The following is a 20,690-nucleotide window of genomic DNA, read 5'->3' as shown; positions in this document are numbered from 1 at the left end:
TCAGTCTCACAAACTGTGAGATCATGAGCCAAAATCAAGAATTGGACACTTAACTGACTGAGCCACCCAGGCGCCCCTCGTGTTTTTTAGTTTTGTGCATTTACTCTCCAGTGTCTTGACCTCATTCCTTCCATGCAACTGTCAATCTCTCCTGTGCCTAGGTTTCCCAAAAGAAGCCTAATACATTTCTCTAATCCTGTACTATTTCTACCCACTTCCGAATTCAGCTCCTTCCTTCAGTTGCTCTGGGTGGACAAGTATCTAACACTGGCTTGTTCTCTCGCTTGGCTCAGGGAACACGGTCTTGGAAGCCTGTTCCTACTATGACTCAAAGGCTCACAATTTCACCAAAGCTCAGATTTCCACAGAGATTTTGGTCCATTATTTAAAATTCTCATATGATCCAGTTTTGTTCTGATTGTCTTTCTCTAATTAACTCAATCCTAGAGTATTTCCTAATCCATAGTTTCCCTCTGCACCCCATACCCTTTTCTCTCTCCCCCACCTCCACACCCAAATTCAACTTCTTTCACCCCTGCTTCTACACTGTTTTAGTGACATTCCTATCTATCATGTTACTATTTAAAAAATCTCATATACATTGAATAACAACCACTGTTTATTGAGTGCTTACTATGTGCTAGCAGCTCTATTAAGCATTTTACATATAATATGTCAATCTTACACACTCCTGTGAGATAAATTCTATCAGTTCCTCCACTTTCCAGATGAGAGCCAGAAAGATCAAGTGACCTACCAAAGTACAGAGCTCGTTAGGTGGTGACCCAGGATTTGAAACCAGACACTTAAAACATTTTTTTAAATTCCGTATAATTAACACATAATGTTATATTAGTTGCAGGTGTACAATACAGTGATCTAACAATCCTATACACGACTCTGTGCTCATCATGAGTGTGCTCTTAATCCCCTTCACCTGTTTCACCCATTTCCCTCCCCCCCCCACCTCCCCTCTGCTAATCATCTCTGTTCTCTATAATTAAGAATCTGTTTTTGTCTCTTTTTTTTGTTTGTGAAACCAAACACTTTGATTCTGGAGCCTCTACTATATTGTTTCCCATAGAAACATGGATTAAGGTAAAAAGCAGGAGATTAAGAAGAAAGAGATGAGGGTTTTCAGTTTTTTTGACACTGAGCTAATATCACTTTGGACAGATCACGATCTTTCTGATTTTCTCATTCATAAAAAAAAAAAAGAGAGAGATTGAAGTAGAGATAACGAGACTCTCATTTCGTAATATTCTGTGATCCTGTTGTGTGAAAAATGTATTTTTGGATTTTATTTTTTCTTGCCATTGCATGGAAAGGTTTTGGAATTTTGCCATTCTCCCATATTTTCATATTTATTCCAGAACTAACTCACATAACAACAGTAAAACACAGGTGTGTGTTCTATCTCTATTTCTATAAAACAGAATGTTATTTGGGTAGGATAAAATTTTAGAAAATTTTAAATCTCATCCCTATTTATCTGGCGTTTTAAGATCTGATCTCTCCATGGTGGCATTAGATATTTACAGGTGGAAAATCATTGTGGCTTTGCCCATGAAATCAGTGTTTATTTGGTACATATCATATAGTTTCCACAGCTATAACAATTGGTTATTACATGTTCATCTTTGAAACATCAATCTATCTTGTTATCTTTTTCTGATTCCATGTTCCTATTTATTTCTTGAATTCATTTTTCTTTACGTTTATCAAGTCTAAATCCAGTTTAATTTTAAGAATTAAGATTGAATTAGGGGCGCCTGGTTGGCTCAGTTGGTAGAACATGTGAACTCTTGATCTCGGGGTAGTAGGTTCAAGTCCCACGTAGGGCATAGAGCTTACTTAAAAAAAAATCAGAATAATTAAGATTGAATTAGCAATTTTAATGGCTCCAGAAGTAGAACTCCTTATTCTTTTAAGCTGAAATATGTTGAGAAGATCAGCAAGGTCAAGGAGAGAGGGCAGGTGGGGATAAAAGAGTAAAGCCGTTTTGCAAATAGGCACACTTCCACAAGCTGAAAGCAGGTCTTTCAATCTCAGTAGGTCTTCAGTCCCTCTATAAGAATTAAAGTGTGTTTGTTCATAACCTTTTTTATTCTTTGGAAAACATTTTAACTACCGTTATAATTATTTTGACATTGTGTATTTTGCCTCCTCTTTTTTTTGGAGAAGTCAGTAGTAAAGGAGGAATTTAACTTTTAAAATGACCTGTTATATAAACTTATTGCGGGAGTATAAAAAAATTGGCTTAATTAAGAAAAGAAAAATTATTTTAACTGAAATGTGATGGTTATAGAACTCTGTAAATCTATTAAAAATAATTGAGTCATACACTTAAAATGGGTGAATTTTATAGTATGTAAATAAAATTTTACAATATGTGAATGAAAAATCCTCTTAGACTTCTTTCTGCCCATACAAATGTACATACACTGTATAACTATCATCTCATACTGGTTTTAACTTCCTTTTTTTCCTGTTTATTCAGATATCATGACCATCTTTCCAGATCAAATATTTCTCTATAGTATCATTTTAAGTGGTTAGCATAGTTTTTGATTTTATTATAATTCGTTTTACCAACTAATTCCCTGAACACTTTTGGAGCTAGACTTTGATACTAATTTCCTTAGGTTAATTTACTAGAAAAAAATGTTGCTGGATCAAAGGATATGATCACTGAAGTCAAACTTTCACTTTTTGCAGACGACATGATACTCTACATGGAAAACCCGACAGACTCCACCAAAAGTCAGCTAGAACTGATACATGAATTCAGCAAAGTCGCAGGGTACAAAATTAACGTACAGAAATTGGTTGCATTTTTATACACCAGTAATGAAGCAACAGAAAGAGAAATAAAGAAAGTGATCCCATTCACAACTGCACCAAGAATCATGAAATACCTAGGAATAAACCTAACCAAAGATGTAAAAGATCGCTATACTGAAAAACTATAGAAAGCTTATGAAAGAAATTGAAGAAGATACAAAGAAATGGAAAAACATCCCATGCTCATGGACTGGAAGAATAAATATTGTTAAAATGTCAATACTACCCAAAGCAATCTACACATTCAATGCAATCCCAATCAAAATTGCACCAGCATTCTTCTCAAAGCTAGAACAAACATCCGACTTCGGCTCAGGTCGTCATCTCACTGTCCGTGTGTGTTGGAGCCCCGCGGTGGGCTCTGTGTGGACAGCGTAGAGCCTGGAGTCTGCTTTGGATTCTGTGTCTCCCTCTCTCTTTGCCCCTCCCCTGCTCACGTTCTGTCTTTCTCTCTCTCTCAAAAATAAATAAAAATTAAAATAATTAAAAAAAAAACAAATTTCACCATTTTAAGGTTTTTTTTTTTCTTGCTTATAAACTGCCCTCTGGAAAAGCTGTACTAATTTGTACTCTTATGAGTCATCATTCTGTTCCTGCTGCTCCTCTCAAAACTCAGAGTTTTATAAAATCTATATACCATTTTGACAGGTGAAAGTTGTATATTTTTATTAATTTCCATTTCATTTACTAATAAAGTTGCACTTTTTTGTTATTTATTGGACATTTGCATATTAGTTTACGTCTCTCTCTACCCCCCAAACAAAGTATGTGTATTATTAATTCATGAGATTTTAGAATACATTAAAGATAAATAACCTTTTGTCATACACGTTGTGAATATTTTCCCCATTTTGTCTTTTATTTATGATTTTTTTTTAACAGAAGGAAGCTTCAAATTAGTCACATCTATTCATCTTTTGCTTTAGAGATTTGCCTTTGGTGCTATCCTTGATAATGCTTTTCCCACTCCCAGATGATTAAATATTCACCAATATTTCTTGAACCAATTTTATATTTTCTTTCCTTTATTTAAATATATATCTGGATTTTATTTTGATATATGACATCGGGTTAAGGTCTAACTTGGTAGAAAGAACAAATGGGCAAAACAAGTTAGATCTTTACCTTTTTTACTGTATGTCTTCTAACCATTAAAAACTAAGTTGTATATGTAGTCTATAGACATAAACATGATAGGAACAGTCTCTGACCTCACATAACTTATCAACTCAGAGAGGACAGACATTATACAAGTGTGGGGAGTGCTATGAAGAGGTGCTAAATTCTATGGTGGGGTACAGTAGGTGGAAGCTAATCGGTTATTCTGGTACCTATTGAACAACTAAAAGGAGACCTTTTGGAGATGAAGGAGAATTCAATTAAAAAACAAGAACAAAAACAAAAACAAACCAGTAACAACAAACACTTATCTCAGAGTATCTGTAGGTCAGAATCTGGGTGTGGCTTAGCTGGGTCTGGTCTCAGGATCTCTCGCAAGGACAAAGCAAGGTGTTAGCCAGGGCTTCAGTCTCACAGGAATGCTTGATTGCAGGAAGATTCACGTTCAAGTGTGCATACGTGGTTGCTGGCAGGATTTAGCTCCTCATGGTACTTTTGAACCAAGGCTTTCAGTTCCTCGCTAAGGATTCAGTTCTTCACAGTTCCTTACTGTTGGCTGGGGACCCCCTCAGTTCCCTGGCATATAAGTCTAGGAGAATTCAATTTTGTCCTGGGGTGGGCACTTCAGCTTGGACACATTAATTTGTAAAGAGTATCAATGTGGAGTAAAAATTAGCACGGCATTTGTATTCCCAGTTCCTGACCAAGGACTAAAGCGAATGTGTGAACACTCTGCATTTTCCGGTTGGTACACACTCCAGGCCTGTATATAAATTAATTTGTGAGTGAATTAAGCATTTACAAAGAATTAATTGCATGTTGAAGAGGACAAACAAATAATTCTGTATAGGAGAGGAATGTCAGGAAAAGTTTAAGATGATTAGAACGGGCAGTAGTTGAAATGACTTATGAACTTGAGTTTCTCTTTCAACCACATCATGGCTATAGCTTCAAATTATTTTTCATTCTCTCCCTCTATTACCATTACAGACCATATACTGTGACTATACTCCCCCGGAGTTATGCAGTGTGGCAGCCCTGAACTCAGCCACAGAAGCATGAATATATTCGATTATTTTATTTTTTTGATCTAATGCTGTGGGTTTTATTTTTAAACTCAGGAAATTTAATTTTTAAATGTGATTTAATCATTGGTAGATATTTACAAAAATTCTGAAACTAGAATCTGACTGTCCAATCTTAGACTTTGAAAGTGATAGTGTTAGCCTAGTGCATATATCCTCAACAGAGTCAATATTTGCCCCTAAGGGGGCTAAAATTGGTTCTGGGGGTGTGTGTCAAAAAAAAGTCCTCTTTTTCTGTATAAAGCACAGGTATACATACAGTACATAGATACACAGTCTATCTGTGGTAGTAAAATTTCATTGGGGGGAAGTGATTAAGATGGAAAGGTTTAAAAAGGTTCCTTAGGGACTGATAATGAAAAAAAAAGTTGAGAAATACTGCCCTTGTGCTAAGCTTAAAAGACAGCTGTTAAATGAGCTGTCTTGCACTAGATTATTTCCTGTATCATTTCCTGTATTACACTGTCAGCTTCTTAAGGATAGGAAGTGTAACCTGTTTTGTATTTTTTCAATAACACCCACTACAATGGTTTACGTTCACCTGCATTCAGTAAATGCATATTTCATTGAATTAATATGGAACACAGCTTACCCTCCTTGTATTCATCCTACTGTCCCATATAACCTAAATGAAATGATCAAAATTAGTTTAGTAAAGAAAGCAACCTGACATAGTTTCCTTCACAAAAATCCTAGGAAAATAATGAGAAGCTTTATTAAAAGAGTGAAAAATCTTCAAAGTAGCATAGTAAGAGAAGCACCGACTCTGGAAACTGAAAGATGAATCAGGGCTTTGATTTCTAGCTCTATCACTCAAGCCGTGGAATCTTTAGTCAAGTTACCCAAGGAGGAAGGAAAAAGAGAATAAAAAAAGAATGGGAAAAGGGAAAGGAATATAAAAAAGGTACAGAGAAGAGACAAGGGTATTTCTAAATCTTATGTATACCCTAAATTTCAGGTATGTGGACCTACTGGCAGTTCCCCAAACAGGTCATGGCTCAAATATGCCATATTTTTTCACACTTACATGCACATACATACTCCCTTATTTCCAGAACATTATTTTTCCACCACTATTCAGCTCAAGCCACACCCTCCCAGGAAGCCCTCCATAACATCCTTGTCTGCCCTTGTCTGCCTCCCACACTGAGATGCCTGTCTTCTTGCTCCCCTAACATTCAGACCATACTTTATTATAGTACTTACGATATTGTAATGTAATTAATGGTTTGCATGTCTGTTGCCCTCACTAGTCTGTGAGCATTTTGAGAACTGAAATGGTATAAAAAATTTTTAATGTTTATTCATTTTCTGAGAGAGAGAGAGACAGAGACAGAGGGAGAGAGAGAGAGACGGAGGGAGAGAGAGAGAGAAACAGAGCATGAGTGGGGTAGGGGCGGAGAGAGAGGGAGACAGAGAACCCGAAGCAGGCTCCAGGCTCGGAGCTGTCAGCACAGAGCTCAATGTAGGACTTGAACCGTGAGATCATGACCTGAGCTGAAGTCGGATGCTTAACCGACTGAGCCACTCAGGTGCCCCTGAAATGCTTTTATCTGCTTCCTCTCAACATCTTAGCATAGTGCCTAACATACTATTGGTGAACAAACAATGGGCTTGTTGAATTAACTAATAAAAACACAAGCATGCAAGAGGAGCACAGCAACATTTTTCAACAATTTGACAGAGGGTGTGTACTCTTCAAAGAGCCATTGCTTTACAATTGACTAATAATCATCTTTGTATACGTTCTCAAGCCTAAAACAAAACACTGTACATTTTCTGTCTCCAATAATGATGAACATAATGAGTACTTTCACATTGTCAGTTAATTGTTACAGTCCAATGAGGAAAATCCTATTGTTGTTCCTATTTTTTTAGATGGGAAAACAGGCTCTTAAGTGGATATAACTTGCTGAGGTCATTCTTACCAAGTGAGGCTTCTTACTCTGGAGTTTATGGTGCTGCTACACTGTAGCACCTGCCAAAGTTAGTTGAGTGAGAATATCCGCTTCAGTACAATGTACTTCTGTCTGACCCTCTTCACCTGCAACCTCCTACACACACTCACCTAGAAAGAAACAAAGGCTCATGCATGCAGTTTGTTATTGTTCAGCCAAAAAATGTGTCTGAATACGCATAGCTTTGCTTGATGTAAAACTATCTATCAATAACTATGAAATAACCCTTTGGGACTATTCTAATAACATTTATATAGAAGGTAATGATTTAATTTTATTGACCTTTCAAATTCTTTAAAATGGAAGCTCTGTTCGGTGCTTTTGCATTTGAGTGTGTTAAACCACATATCCAGCATGTTAAATTCTCTTTTCAAGAAAGCCAATGTGAAGCAGCTCATTAAGACTTTTGGGCGAGAAGTCATGTATCACAAGCCCTCCATTACTACCTCACTGACAATGTCTGTGAGGGTATAGTTGGAACCACAGAATTGAAAAACCAGTTCTAGCCACATTGCAAAATCACCATAAGGAGTGGCATCTGGTTCCTGGAGCTGGAAGAGGTGACTACGCCTTTTGAATCATGGTTATTGTCTCAGACAAGACAGATGAAAAGACCCCCTAAACCAAAAGAGAGCCAAAGGAAAACTTTTAAAAATGAGACTCTGGGGACAGGTGCACCTTCCAGGTGCCGATGTTCCAGGATTCCCTCGGTTACTCCAGTCTTCAAGTCCCTGACACATTTCTCTTTTGCTCCCTGCTGCAGTCCTTTATTCACTCATAACCGGACTGCATTGTATCAGGTGTGTCCAATCTGCTGAATTCCAACATCAATCCTCTCTTGCTACAAAGTGTGAGAAGCTGAGGTACCGTTGGGGATGTAAGAGGTGATGTGGGCATTAGCCCTAGAGAAACCTTACATCAGGAGAGCTGTGGAGGACATGCACATTGGGCCCCCTTCTCCTCCTCCACACAACCTGCAAGTCATGGAGACCTAAAAGAATTAACAGGTAAGAGCACCAACAATGATATAATGTCGACAAGATGCAACACATTTGCAGTAAGAAGACAATAAATATCTATTGGCCTACTGTTTTTGGTTTATGTTAATTCATTTCAACATTATCAAAAACTTGGAAGTATGTTAGAAATGCGAGATGCATAAACTACTCACATTCTAGGCATCAAGTGCCGGGTTTAAAATGGCTTGGAAAAACAGTAGTCTCTAAGCATGTGGATTAGGTGCTGGTTACGAGTGGCTTGGAAGGATGTAAGGCAGAGGGAACAGCAGATGCAAATGTATAAAGGTCTGAGAAAGTCCAGCTTACAATGCTTTCTTAGAACACCTCAGTTTAGTAACTTCTGTCTCCTTTAAACTCCTTTAGCATTTACCACCTGTACCATTCTTCTTGCTTGTTATCTCTCTTTGATGTACAGTTACCATTTCTTTTTTTTTTAATTTTTTTTAACGTTTTATTTATTTTTGAGACAGAGAGAGGCAGAGCATGAATGGGGGAGGGGCAGAGAGAGAGGGAGACACAGAATCGGAAGCAGGCTCCAGGCTCTGAGCCATCAGCCCAGAGCCTGACGCGGGGCTCGAACTCACGGACTGCGAGATCGTGACCTGAGCTGAAGTCAGCCGCTTAACCGACTGAGCCACCCAGGCGCCCCTACAGTTACCATTTCTGTAACTAACCTTTACATTTACACTTCCCCTTAAGTAATTTGATTTCTTAGGTGGTAGTGTTATTTTTAAAAAATCTCTCCGGAATGCCATTGAAAGGTGCATTGAGCTGGATAAACACTAATAAAGAACTATTGATTGATTGACCACACACACACACACACACACACACACACACACATACACAACTTACATATCTTAAGTTTTCATTAAAAATGCTACAATTTGGGGCACCTGCGCAGCTCAGTCAGTTAAGTGTTGGACCCTTGATTTTGGCTCAGGTCATGATCTCACTGTGGGATCAAGCCCCGCAACTGGTTCTGCACCCACATTGAGAAGCCAGCTTGGGATTCTCTCTCTCTCTCCCTCTTTCTCTGTGTCTCCCCCACTCATGTGCCATGTGCTCTCTCTCTCTTAAAATTAATAAATATTTTTTAAAAATGCTAAGATTGCGGGGGCGCCTGGGTGGCTCAGTCAGTTAAGCGGCCGACTTCGACTCAGGTCATGATCTCGCGGTCCGTGAGTTCGAGCCCCGCGTCGGGCTCTGTGCTGACAGCTCAGAGCCTGGAGACTGTTTCAGATTCTGTGTCTCCCTCTCTCTGACCCTCCCCCGTTCATGCTCTGTCTCTGTCTCAAAAATAAACGTTAAAAAAAAATTAAATAAATAAATAAAATGCTAAGATTGCAGCTACAAAAAATAAAACAGGACTATGTAAATAGAGGATAACACGTTTATTTATTCACTATTCTATTTTTATGACCTATTTCTAAGTAGGAACAAACATTGCATATAGTCAATGTTTATGTTGCCAATCAGTTACAACAGTAGGTTTGATAGCAAACAAATTTTAACAAATTTATAACAAATATAAACACACATTTTATTTTTTATTTTTTAATTTTATTTATTTTGAGAGAGAGAGAGAGAGAGAGAGAGAGAAAGTGCATGTGCTAGTGGGGGGAGGGGGCAGAGAGATAGGAGAGAGAGAATTCCAAGCAGGCTCCATGCTATCAATGCAGAGCTGGACCAAGGGGCTGGACAAGAGCTCTACCTCACCAACCATGAAATCATGACCTGAACCGAAATCAAGAGTTGGATGCATAACAGACTAACTGACTGAGCCACCCTGGTGCCCCAGAAGGCACAATTTAGTACAGGAATAAGATCTTATTAAAATTACTGAGAATTGCATGGTAAAAACAGTGGACTTGAACTCTTAAAACCTGGAATCAAAGCTCTGCATCCATTGCGAACTTTGGCAGATTATTTTTCGTCTTTGAGCCTTTTTCCTTATGTATTGAATGAAGTAAAGAATTCCAACTTCACAAGATCACAAGGAGTAAATTAAAAACATACACACATCTACTCTCGCATAGAGACTCAATAATATATTTGTTCACTTTTTGCCCATTCATTCAAATACATCCACAAGGCAACACAACAAACTAGAAATACCGTGAACCACAGAGAAGCATTTCTTTTGAAAACTTTTGTTATAAAACTACTTTTTTCTTCAAGTGGTTAAATCATTAGGACAAACACATTTCCTTTCAGGGGTATGATCATTTGCTATTTTTTGCAGGAGTATAATATGAGCACACATTTAGGCCAAATTAATGTGTGTTGCAGTTGCAGAGAACACAGACATTATGGTACACTTTGTACACTTGTCTAATTGCATGAGGGGCACTCTACTTCTAGTGCCAGAATTATCTTACCACCCATTGTAGATAATTACTTTCATGAAATCTTAAGTTCAATAATGGAGTCTTTAGACTCTGTATTCTGGAAGAAAGACAGGGAAGGGTTGTAGTCAGGAATCTCAGTTCTGTCTTGGTTATTAATATCTCTACCAGACTTTTTTTCTTTAAAGTTTATTTACTTATTTTGAGACAGAGTGTGCATGCACATGCATGAGAGCAGGGGAGGGGCAGAGAAAGAGAGACTCCCAAGCAAGCTCTGTGCTGTCAGTGCAGAGCCTGACCCAGGCTCAAACCCATGAACCATGAGATGGTGACCTGAGCCCAAATCAAGAGTAGGACCTTAACCAACTGAGCCACCCAGGTGCCCAGACTTCTAATGAAGCATATAACCTCAGTTTCCCTAAGCTTTATTTTTTCCACACAAAAGTGGTGTCATAAGATCTATCTCCCAACAATGATATAACACTCAATTGTTGTTTGTAAGTAAGCAGACAGATGTTTTTAAACAAATGCAAAGTACTCAATTAGCTTATTAGTCTCTCTCTGCCCTTTTGGTAAAATGTAACCTTAAATTTATTTTAAAATTAAAATGTAACTTTTTTACATCTTGCCTCGTAAAACACAAGAACAACTAAAACATTTTTTAAAAAGCAATAAATGCTGCAATAAAATAAACTTTATAAACAAAATGACAAAAGATAATTTCTTTCCATTTATTTTTGGAAAGAGTGTTTTAATTATATTATACAAAAATTTTTGGTGAGGTGCCAAGTAAGGTGACCAACCAAGGCAGTTTGCCTTGGATTTCCCAGTTTTAGCACTAAAAACTCCACAACCTTGGAAACCCGTTCTGTACCAGCTAGGCTTAGTCACCTTAGTGCCCTGCCATTAATTACTAGAGGCTTTTCCATACTTACAGCTCTGAACATGTGCCCTTAGAAAAATTCCATGAGTATTTTAATTTCTACATATTTGAAAAGCATTTGCATATCCTTCCTATTGGGATTTCATTCAGTGCCACTTGGTGAGCATATAAATATTTATAGAGTTTTGCTCTGTGAGTAGATATTTAATAAATGTATACTAATATCTTTTGACCTTATTAGAACATGGGGATAAGGGGAGTACCTAATTACCAATAATGATTCTTTTGGCACCAAGAAAATATTAACTTGCCTATTCTTTTTTCAAGGACCTTGTCATGTTGTTTACAGATTACTGTACTTCTACCTGGTAATCATCACAGCTGAGAAAGCAGTACACCGGCAATACCTTTAAGATCAAGTCATTAAAAAAAACATTGTATGTGGGTCATCACTTGGACAATTTGGGGCCAGAGAGAAGTTGTTATACTGGTTTCCTTAAATAGCTCTATAACCTAACCTGATTCCAAGATAATTTCCAAAATATCAATGGAATGAGTGTTGCTGAAAATCTGGTTAAGAAGGGTTTATCTATGGGGGAGCCTGAGCGGCTCAGTCGGTTAAGCAGCCAACTTCGGCTCAGGTCATGATCTCATCATCAGAGGGTTCCAGCCCCTCATCGGGCTCTGTGCTGATGGCTCAGAGCCTGGAACCTGCTTCAGATTCTATGTCTCCCTCTCTCTCTCTCTCTACCCCTCTCCTGTTCATACTTTGTCTCTCGCTCTCTCAAAATAATAAACATTAAAAAAAAAAGGTTTATCCATAGAATAAGAGGCCTCAAAATTCAAAAGCATTATGATGTTGCCCAGGATATTGACCAAAAAAGAAGTTATGAGATTATGGAAAAGGTTTCTGAGAAAAAAGCAGACTAATATTCTTCCTTAGAAAATGGGGATGACTGAGGTCATGTGCATACTTGCATAATTCAAATAAAATCAATTAAAGGGTTATAAATCCAACTGGTTACAATTTTCCCCACAAGATGCAAGGTGACTTATGACACTTTTTTAAAGTTCTAAATTTGAGCATTTAACTATGTGTCAGGTACTACGTCAAGAGCTTTAGATGCATTATTCATTTGATACTCACAGATAATCCCATGAGAATAGGAATTATCCTCCAAAGGCAAACTCAGAAAGGTTCAGTAATTTGGTCAAGGTTATAGACAGTAACTGGAGGGGCACAGGCAAATTCAGGTCTCTTTCCTCCAAAGCCTAAGCTCTTGACCTTTAGTCTGTGCTCCTTCTCAACAATGCTGACATAAACTCTGAAAATTGTATCTTCAGCCCTACGTCCCCATACCTTCTGTCTTGCACATTAGTTAATATAACTGCCTATTTAACATCCCTACCTGGATGTCTAACAAGCATCTGAAATTTAACACGTTTCAGGAAATGGTACATCCATTGACCCAGTTCCTCAAGCCCCAAATCTAATAGGCATCCTTGTTTCCTCTATCAACCCCACAGTCAAGCCATCAGCAAATCTATTAGCTCTACTTTCAAACTATACCTGAAAGTATTTCTATCATCTCCACTGTCACATCTCTAGCCCAAGCCATTATCATCATTCACCCAAACTACTGAGATAGCCTCATAATCTCTCCTTTCAGCCCATTCTCTACAAAGCAGCCATAGTTATTTCCTTTTAGCCATTTATTTTTTTAAATGCATATTATATTGTTTCATTCTTGTTAAAAATGCTTCCCTTTGCAATAATGTAAACTTCTTAAGATAGCCTACAAGGCCCTGCTGTCCCCCTGCTTTTGCCTTGATAGCCCTTCTCTGACTTTATCCCTTAACACTCTTCTTTGCTCAGCATGCTTCAGTCACATTAGTTCCTACGATTTCAATTTTCTTTGTGATGTAAAGTTATATACTTTGAGAGGATTTGGAAGGGCAATGGTGAGGGTTTGAGAAAACTGGTGAAGGTTTCAAGAGTTGTCTACAGAGGGAGGACAATTCAGAAAAATTTAACAGGATTTCTGAATGGTGTTGATGGTTCAGTTGTGCTTGGTGACTAGAATTTAATAATAGAATGCATGTGATTATGCACAGATTCCAGTGATGGTCAGCTGCTCCAGTACCAAAGGGGAGGATAAGGATAGTAGGATTCATACAAGGTAGGGGTAGATTGAAAAAAAATGGGGCAAAGGATATGAGGGTACTGACAAGTGTTACTTAATTTTTCTCACATGTATATAGAAATGGGGATGGGGTAGAGAGAAGGGTTGCTAGTGTCCTTATCCAGCTGTGGCAACAACCTAGAACTACTAAGTAGAAAGAGAATCAAAGGACCAAGACTTACCAGCACTGATGTTAAACACTTTAATTTACAAATCCTGATTATTTCAGGAAATCTGATTATTTAAACATATATAAAATGGACAAACTAGTAGCTTATTCACATCATAAAGGAACTTTTCATTTTAAAAATATATAGAGAGAGAGCAAGCAGGGGAGAGGGGCAGAGGGAGAGAAAGAGAATCTTAAGCAAGCTCCTCTGGAGCTGCACTTGGGTTCCCATGACCCTGGGATCATGACCTGAGCTGAAATCACGAGTCGGATGCTCAACTGACTGAACCACCCAGGCGCCCCACAGGATTTTTCACTTAAAAACAATAAATTTCCAAAGGGAACCTGTAGTTTGAACAGTAAGATTTATCAGTAAGATAGGAATTCAGATTTTTAAAAATAACTGGCCAATCCTTCAGGGTACCCCCAGAGGGTGCTTTCTCAGGCCTCTTCCACCTTCAGGACACTTCTCTGGTTCTCCTGTCCTACTTACAAAAATTTAAACCCACTCTTATAATGGTATAAAATGCTCTTACTGTCCTGGCCCCTAACTTGCCTAATAATTTCCCATTTACCCTTCTTTCACTGGAAGCTGCTGAAACGAAACTAGTTTACACCTCCGTGCTTTTGCTTCTATTACTCTCTCAGGCTAAATCATCTTCTGTTGGTCTCAGGCTAGACCTACCTTCTCTGTTAAACTCCTAGCCACCAATCACCACGCAGCTCACACAGCACATTTCTAGATAAGAGACAAGTGTCTCTCTGCTATATTTGGTCCTTGTAGGTATTTCTTTTACAGCTTGTATTGTGTTATATTACAATGCATGTTATATATTTTGTCGTACATAACCCATATTATGCATCGTAAAGCATTTTTATGATTGATGTTTTAGGGCACCCGGCCACTGGAACAGGGCGTTTTCTGTGGTTTTGGTCAAGTTCCTTTCCCTTTGAGCCTCAGATACAAAATGGGTACTGTGGCTCCGTGAAGATGAGAGAGAATGTATGTAAAGCCCTTACATAGTGCTCAATCAAGGAAAGCCATGACTGTTTACATTGCTTAGGGCCCTCAATTGGTAGCTGCTTGCTGAGCTGAGTTCAGGAAACGCTCCTCTAAAATGACGTCACTATCGGCGACTTAAAAACCACTGCACGTCTGTACCAGCGTACAGCAGCAGCACAAGCACTTAAAACGAGGTTCACCTGTCACATGGTTTAGAGGTTCCGCATGAAACAGATTTCCATTTAGTAGCCCGGGCAACAGGAATTTTAGCCCAACAACCGAGGTCTTCCCAGAATATTACTCCAGGGCGAGCGGGAAGTGTCTCTACCGCCGGGTGGGAAGGCCGCCTTCGCTGGATTCAGTGAAGGGGCTGGATCCCTATGGCCTGCGGCGACAACCACCATCGTGTCCAGGGGCCCTTCTCTCGGTGACGACGAGGCCACGGCCTCCTCCGGAACAGGGTCCACCAGTGTCGATCCACAGAGGGACCGCAGCCGGAACCGAGAAGGCGATTCCCGCGGCGCCGCGCTCCCATAGCCAGGCCGGGCAGTGGGGTCTCCCCACACTCCACGCAGGGGCGGCGGGGCGGGGCGCGGTGACGCCAAGAGGAGTGACGCGACGACGCAGCGCGACGCGGTGACGCACGCCCCTTTGTTGGCTCAGTAGCGGTAGCAGCGGCCGTGGAGGTGGCGCTGGGGACTGTTTTCTCTCGGAGGCCGGAGCGGAGCCGCGTCTGACTGAGGCGGGCGGCAAGCGGCCCCCTCGCTCCCTCCCTCCCTCCTCCGCGCCCTCCCCGCCGCCGCCAGCCGCCAACCGCCAACCGCCGCGCCCGGGGAGGAGCCGCGGCCCGCGGGGCCGGAGCCAGGCCTGCGTCCGGACATCAGCCGGAGCCGGAGCGAGAGCCGGGGCCTCGGCGTCCCCGCCCTCTCCCCGCCTCAGGGCCAGCGTCCGCCGGGCCCTCGCGTGTCGCGCCATGGACTCGGACGAGGGCTACAACTACGAGTTCGACGAGGACGAAGAGTGCAGCGAGGAGGACAGCGGCGCCGAGGAGGAGGAAGACGAGGACGAGGATGAGCCGGACGATGATAACCTGGATCTGGGCGAGGTGGAGCTGGTGGAGCCCGGGCTGGGCGTCGGCGGGGAGCGGGACGGACTGCTGTGCGGGGAGACGGGCGGCGGCGGCGGCAGCGCTCTGGGGCCCGGCGGCGGCGGTGGCGGCGGTGGCGGCGGCGGCGGGCCAGGGCACGAGCAGGAGGAGGATTACCGCTACGAGGTGCTCACGGCCGAGCAGATTCTGCAACACATGGTGGAATGTATCCGGGAGGTCAACGAGGTCATCCAGGTGAGGGTGGCCGCCGCGCTGACTTGACCCGGCCGGACTGGGGAGCAGATTCGGCGGCCTGAGGGGCAGGCTCGGGCCTGCTGCGTAGCCTTGCCCGCTGCCTCCCGGCCCTGTCTCCTCCGCTGCCTCTGCTGGGGATAGAGGGTGTCGAAAGCAGACATTCGCCGGTTAGCCGGGTGTGGGGAGGTGCGCTGGGGGCGGTGCTTTCCAGGTCCTGCTATGGCGGAGGCCTCCGGCCGCCTGAGACTTCTCTTGCGGGCAATTCCTGCCGGTCCCTGGGCCCGGTGTCCTTCCTCTGGCCGGAGGAGCGCTTACAGGGGCGGGGCGGGGCGGAGGACGGGTGGAGAAGAGCAGGAAGAACGGGGCCCCTAAGAGGGTTACCCCGGCTTTCAGGCTCGCTTGAGCGCTTTTGGAAGGGGTTGGAGTAGGCCTAAGAGCAGTTTGGTGTACGGTTGCCCCAAGTGGGCACCAGTTAATAAAGAAATGGATCTGCTTGGCAGTCTTAAGTGCCTACTTAAAGGTGGGGGAAGGGAACTGTTTCTCGGAAGAGGTGCTGATGGGCCTTCTTTTCTGATGTTGAGGCTTCTGCCTATATCTCTTTATTAGTCTTTGCTGTTTGCTTGGGACCTAACTGCTACTTTTTCAGAGGTAGCGTAGGATTTACTTGAAGCTGATGGAATGGTTACTGCAGATTGCATACCCAGCTTTGCAGCTAAAACAACAAAACGCAGTGTTACTGTCTAATATTAGACAAGACTCTATTGTGAGTTAGAAAGTAGAGACTTTCTGCTTCTGGACTCTCTGATAATTTTTATTTCGTGGTGAGTAGGCTTGGTTTAAGTTGATAACCACAACCCATTTAGCCTCGTGGGTCAGATTTTGTATTTTTGAGCTTTAGGAAATCAAAAGTTTACATTTGGGGGAAAAAAAACCAGTTATGATGAGAGGTCAGGGATATGACCGAAGAATAAAAATGAAGTCTTGATTCAGCGCAACTTTTGGAAAACATTAGTTACAAGTAAGGGGACTATACATACGAGCAAGTTACTGTTGCCTTGTATGTCAGTCATTACTTTTTTTTTTTCTCCCTTAGAATTGGTTGGCTAATATTCACTGACAAATTGGCAGTAGTATGTCACTGCCTGCTTGTTCAGTTTGCATGATTAACAGATTTTTACAGTATTGTCTAGTAAGCAGCACATCCAATTGAACCATGTCTTCAGGCTCATTTGAAGACCGTATTTTGAGGAATAGTAAAAAATATCTGATCTATAATGTTAGTATTGAACTGTGGAAATCTCAAACTTTCATATAGATATTGCAGTCTAAGGAGGAAATTGAAGGGATGTAGAAGGAAGATAAGCTTTATTGCTCTTTTTCTGATTCTAAAAATATGACAGCTTATGCCACTAAATTGACTTTTTTCTTTTTTTTGAGGAAATTAAAAGAATTTAGAGTGGACCCTGAATTCTCTTTTTATTTACAACTGCATTATATAAAATCTAAAATTTCAAACTTATCTAGCTTATTGGCATTTTAATTAGCTTAAAAAAACTCATGGATAATGGATATTTATTGTTTAACCTTTTAACTTGTTTGTTTTCATGTAGTAAATCTCATCCAACTTTCTCAGCTCTTAGGTGTGTCTTAATCACTAAGGCCAAACCATGCAAGTTCTTTATAGGACTTCTGGAACAGAGATGTAGCTAATGCATATGACATCATTCTTTCTTTGTTAGTTTAGGGAGGAGAGAATAAACGCAGATGAACTAAGCTAATAGGGACTATAAAATACTAGGGGTTTTTTTTAGGCGTTCTTCTTATACCATGTTTCCATGCCTGATTTTTGAAAACTGTCTTTTCTCTAGTCAACTTCATGTTAAGGATGCTCTTAAATGGAATTCCAGAATATACAAATATCTATTCCTTGTTAGGTTTCTGTTTCACAATATCAGTAAATCAAAGAATAAGATTTATCTCAGACCATTTTTTCTCCAAATGGTATACTTCTGAACCAGGCTTTGGTTATAGTATGGGTTTTTTATGTTAATAGGTTTAAAAAGTTATACTGGTAATGCATGCACACTGTAAGAAAAAACTGACTAGGCAAGGGGGAAAAAAAAAGATTAGATCTACACCAAGAGAGATGCACCAAAATTTAAACTGTAGTTATCTCTCCAGACCTCTGGGTGAGCTATACATATTTTTTAATAGCAACAGAATCATACCATATGCTCTATGTTTTCAGTAGAAAAAGCAGGTTACAAAACAGAAGGAATCTCAACTTCTCTTGTTAATAACTTTTTCCAGTGTTTACATGATTGCAGATCTAAAGTAATTTATCTAATCCATCTATTATTATTGGCCTTCCTTTATTTTCCAGTTTGTGGCTTTTATAAACTTCATTGGTAATATCCTCCTAGATAAATCTTTGAATGTTTTATTTTCTTAGGATAAATTGAATTTCTGAGTCAAATGATGTGGTTATTTTCAAGGCATTTGATACGTACTACCTATCACATTGTTTTCAGAAAGGTTCTATTAGTTTCCCCCGACCAGTCGGTGCTTGATTGGGATAAAACAATCATCATTTAAAAAATTTCCTTCTTTAAAAAAACAAAACACGAAGTAGAACTTTTAACATGTTTATTAGGTGTTGGTTTTTCTTTTGTAAATTGCCCTTTGCTTTTGCTCATTTTGCTCCCTTTTGGGGGATTTTTTTCTTTTATTGATTTATAAGATCCCTTTATATTTCCTGAAGTTTTAAATATCAGTTGTCTAGGTTTTTCAATTAAAAAAATGTTTAATGTGGCCATAAGTTTTAAGTTTATCAAGTTAAAAACCATTGTTTTACTTAGTTCACATTAGAGAGCTTACTGTTAATTCTAAAAAACTTAAATCCTCTGCTCTCTAATGCTACTTTTCAATATGAAATCAAGTATGTTATTATTGAATTTGAAAATGAATTTGCAGGAGAAAAAGATTGAAATTTGAAAAGATTGCCAAATTTAATTTTTCCCTGGGAATTTGATTACTACTTCTGGGAGAGTAGTTCTGGGCAACAGGAGATTAGTACTGTTATTTGTAGATATCTGCAGTGTAGTTTTAGCTTAACAGTTTTTCTTTTAGAATACTCTTGGTTTTCTAGCTTTCTGTAACTCTCTTGTTATAGTTTAATTTGGCCTTGTTATATTTAAATCCTTTGTGGCTACCTACATTATCTTGTGGACTTCAAGAAAAGATCAGGGATTTTTTTAAACCTATACCAGTGATAGAGAAGTACTTAAAGCCCTTAACTACCCAACTGTATTTACTTAACTAGTATAGTTAAACAGTGGCTTTCTAATGTAATTACTAGTAGCTTGATAATTTATTAAACACTACACAGTTCTGCAATTGAAGGTGTTTATACTTGCTGTTTTGTGTTTCCACAACATTATTCAACAAATGTTGGTTGTGCTTGTGTATGTATGCTAGTCACTGTTGAGTAGATAGAGGACATGGTTCTTGCCTAAGGAGCATATAGAAATGGGGAACATAGAGGTCCTTGGGCTTCATTCCCAGAGATTGTTGTTCATTAGTTAAGTCTGAGTTGGAGCCTGAGCATTTATATATTTTTAGCTGCTCCAGTGATAGTTCTCAGCTACTGGAATAGTCATAGTTCATCTACTGTCATGATTTTGACTCATTCAGGGAGAATGAGTAGAGTGAGAAGGGCAGTACCCTTAGGAATACCACTTTTAAAGAGTGTGCTGCAGTAGAGGAGCACGGGCTGATGGATGTGAGTGGTCACAGAGAAGGTATAAAGATGTGGGTGGGTGGGTGTCTTGCTATTATAAGATTATGCTAAGTGACCTGTTTTAAAGACAACAGATACATCATCCTTTCAGGGGGAACTTTCTTTTGTTATTGATTTTAAGTCTTTAATTCTATTTCACCTATTTATGTATTTATCTAATTAAAAGACTTAATTAACTTCTAAGGTGTGGTTTCAAGCATAAATTGAGAAGCAGTGTATTTCAGTTTACTGGCTCAGGAGTCAGTTCTAGCCTTGACTTTTCCTCCAGATGGTAAGTTTTGTTTACATATCAGAACCTTCAGTTTTTGTTTCCTTTTTTTTTTTTTTTTTTAATCTGGGAAATTAAGGGAGTTGAAATATTAGATTGCCCCCTTTTTTTTTACATTGGTGTTTTGTTTATCTAAAATCCTCGTAAAACCTCAGTTAATTGGAGATGCTCATTGTTTCCAAGAAATGAATTCAAGTGTGCATATTATCGAGATGAACTTAAATTGTTTAACTATTTGAATGGTGGAAGAGGGAGAGGAAGGGGCGACTGTGTGTATCTTGAAGCTATTAAGGTGTTTGGTTTATTTCTCTTGAACTTGAACTATTTTTTCCCAGCTAATCTCCTTGAACTTACTTGAGCTGTAGGTTTTAAATTACATTAATTCTTATTAAGTCACTTATGGCAGTAGTCCTGTGAATAAAACTGGTGGGAGGGGTGGTGTCCAGCAGTCTGTTTAAATGAACATTTCAGGTGATGCCGATGCAAGCCAAAGTTTGAGAACCACTGATCTAGTTGAAATATACTACAGAAGTGAATTAATGATGGAAGGCAAATTGTTTAAGAAACTAATAAAAGGAAAATTTCAAGAGCATGGACAACACTTACTGGGCTAATCAAGTGGGAGGGGATTTGTCATCGTTACTGCTATCCTTCAGATAAAGTGGTCTTT

At 39.8% G+C, this 20,690-nt stretch overlaps 1 protein-coding gene across 1 annotated transcript in view; it reads left to right on the top strand.

Moving 5' to 3' along the window:
* Positions 1-15,287: 15,287 nt before the first annotated feature.
* ARIH1 (ariadne RBR E3 ubiquitin protein ligase 1) overlaps positions 15,288-20,690 on the top strand; it is a 121,014-nt gene continuing 115,611 nt past the window's right edge. The window contains exon 1 of the mRNA XM_030317767.1: positions 15,288-15,953. Coding sequence (XP_030173627.1) covers positions 15,585-15,953 — 369 coding nt within the window. The 5' untranslated portion in view covers positions 15,288-15,584. The remainder of the gene's footprint in view (positions 15,954-20,690) is intronic.

Source organism: Lynx canadensis, chromosome B3, assembly GCF_007474595.2.
Source record: "Lynx canadensis isolate LIC74 chromosome B3, mLynCan4.pri.v2, whole genome shotgun sequence".
Taxonomy (NCBI): Eukaryota; Metazoa; Chordata; class Mammalia; order Carnivora; family Felidae; genus Lynx; species Lynx canadensis.
Note: the sequence above shows the minus strand (reverse complement) of the source record. Positions and strands in the feature narration are given on the sequence as shown.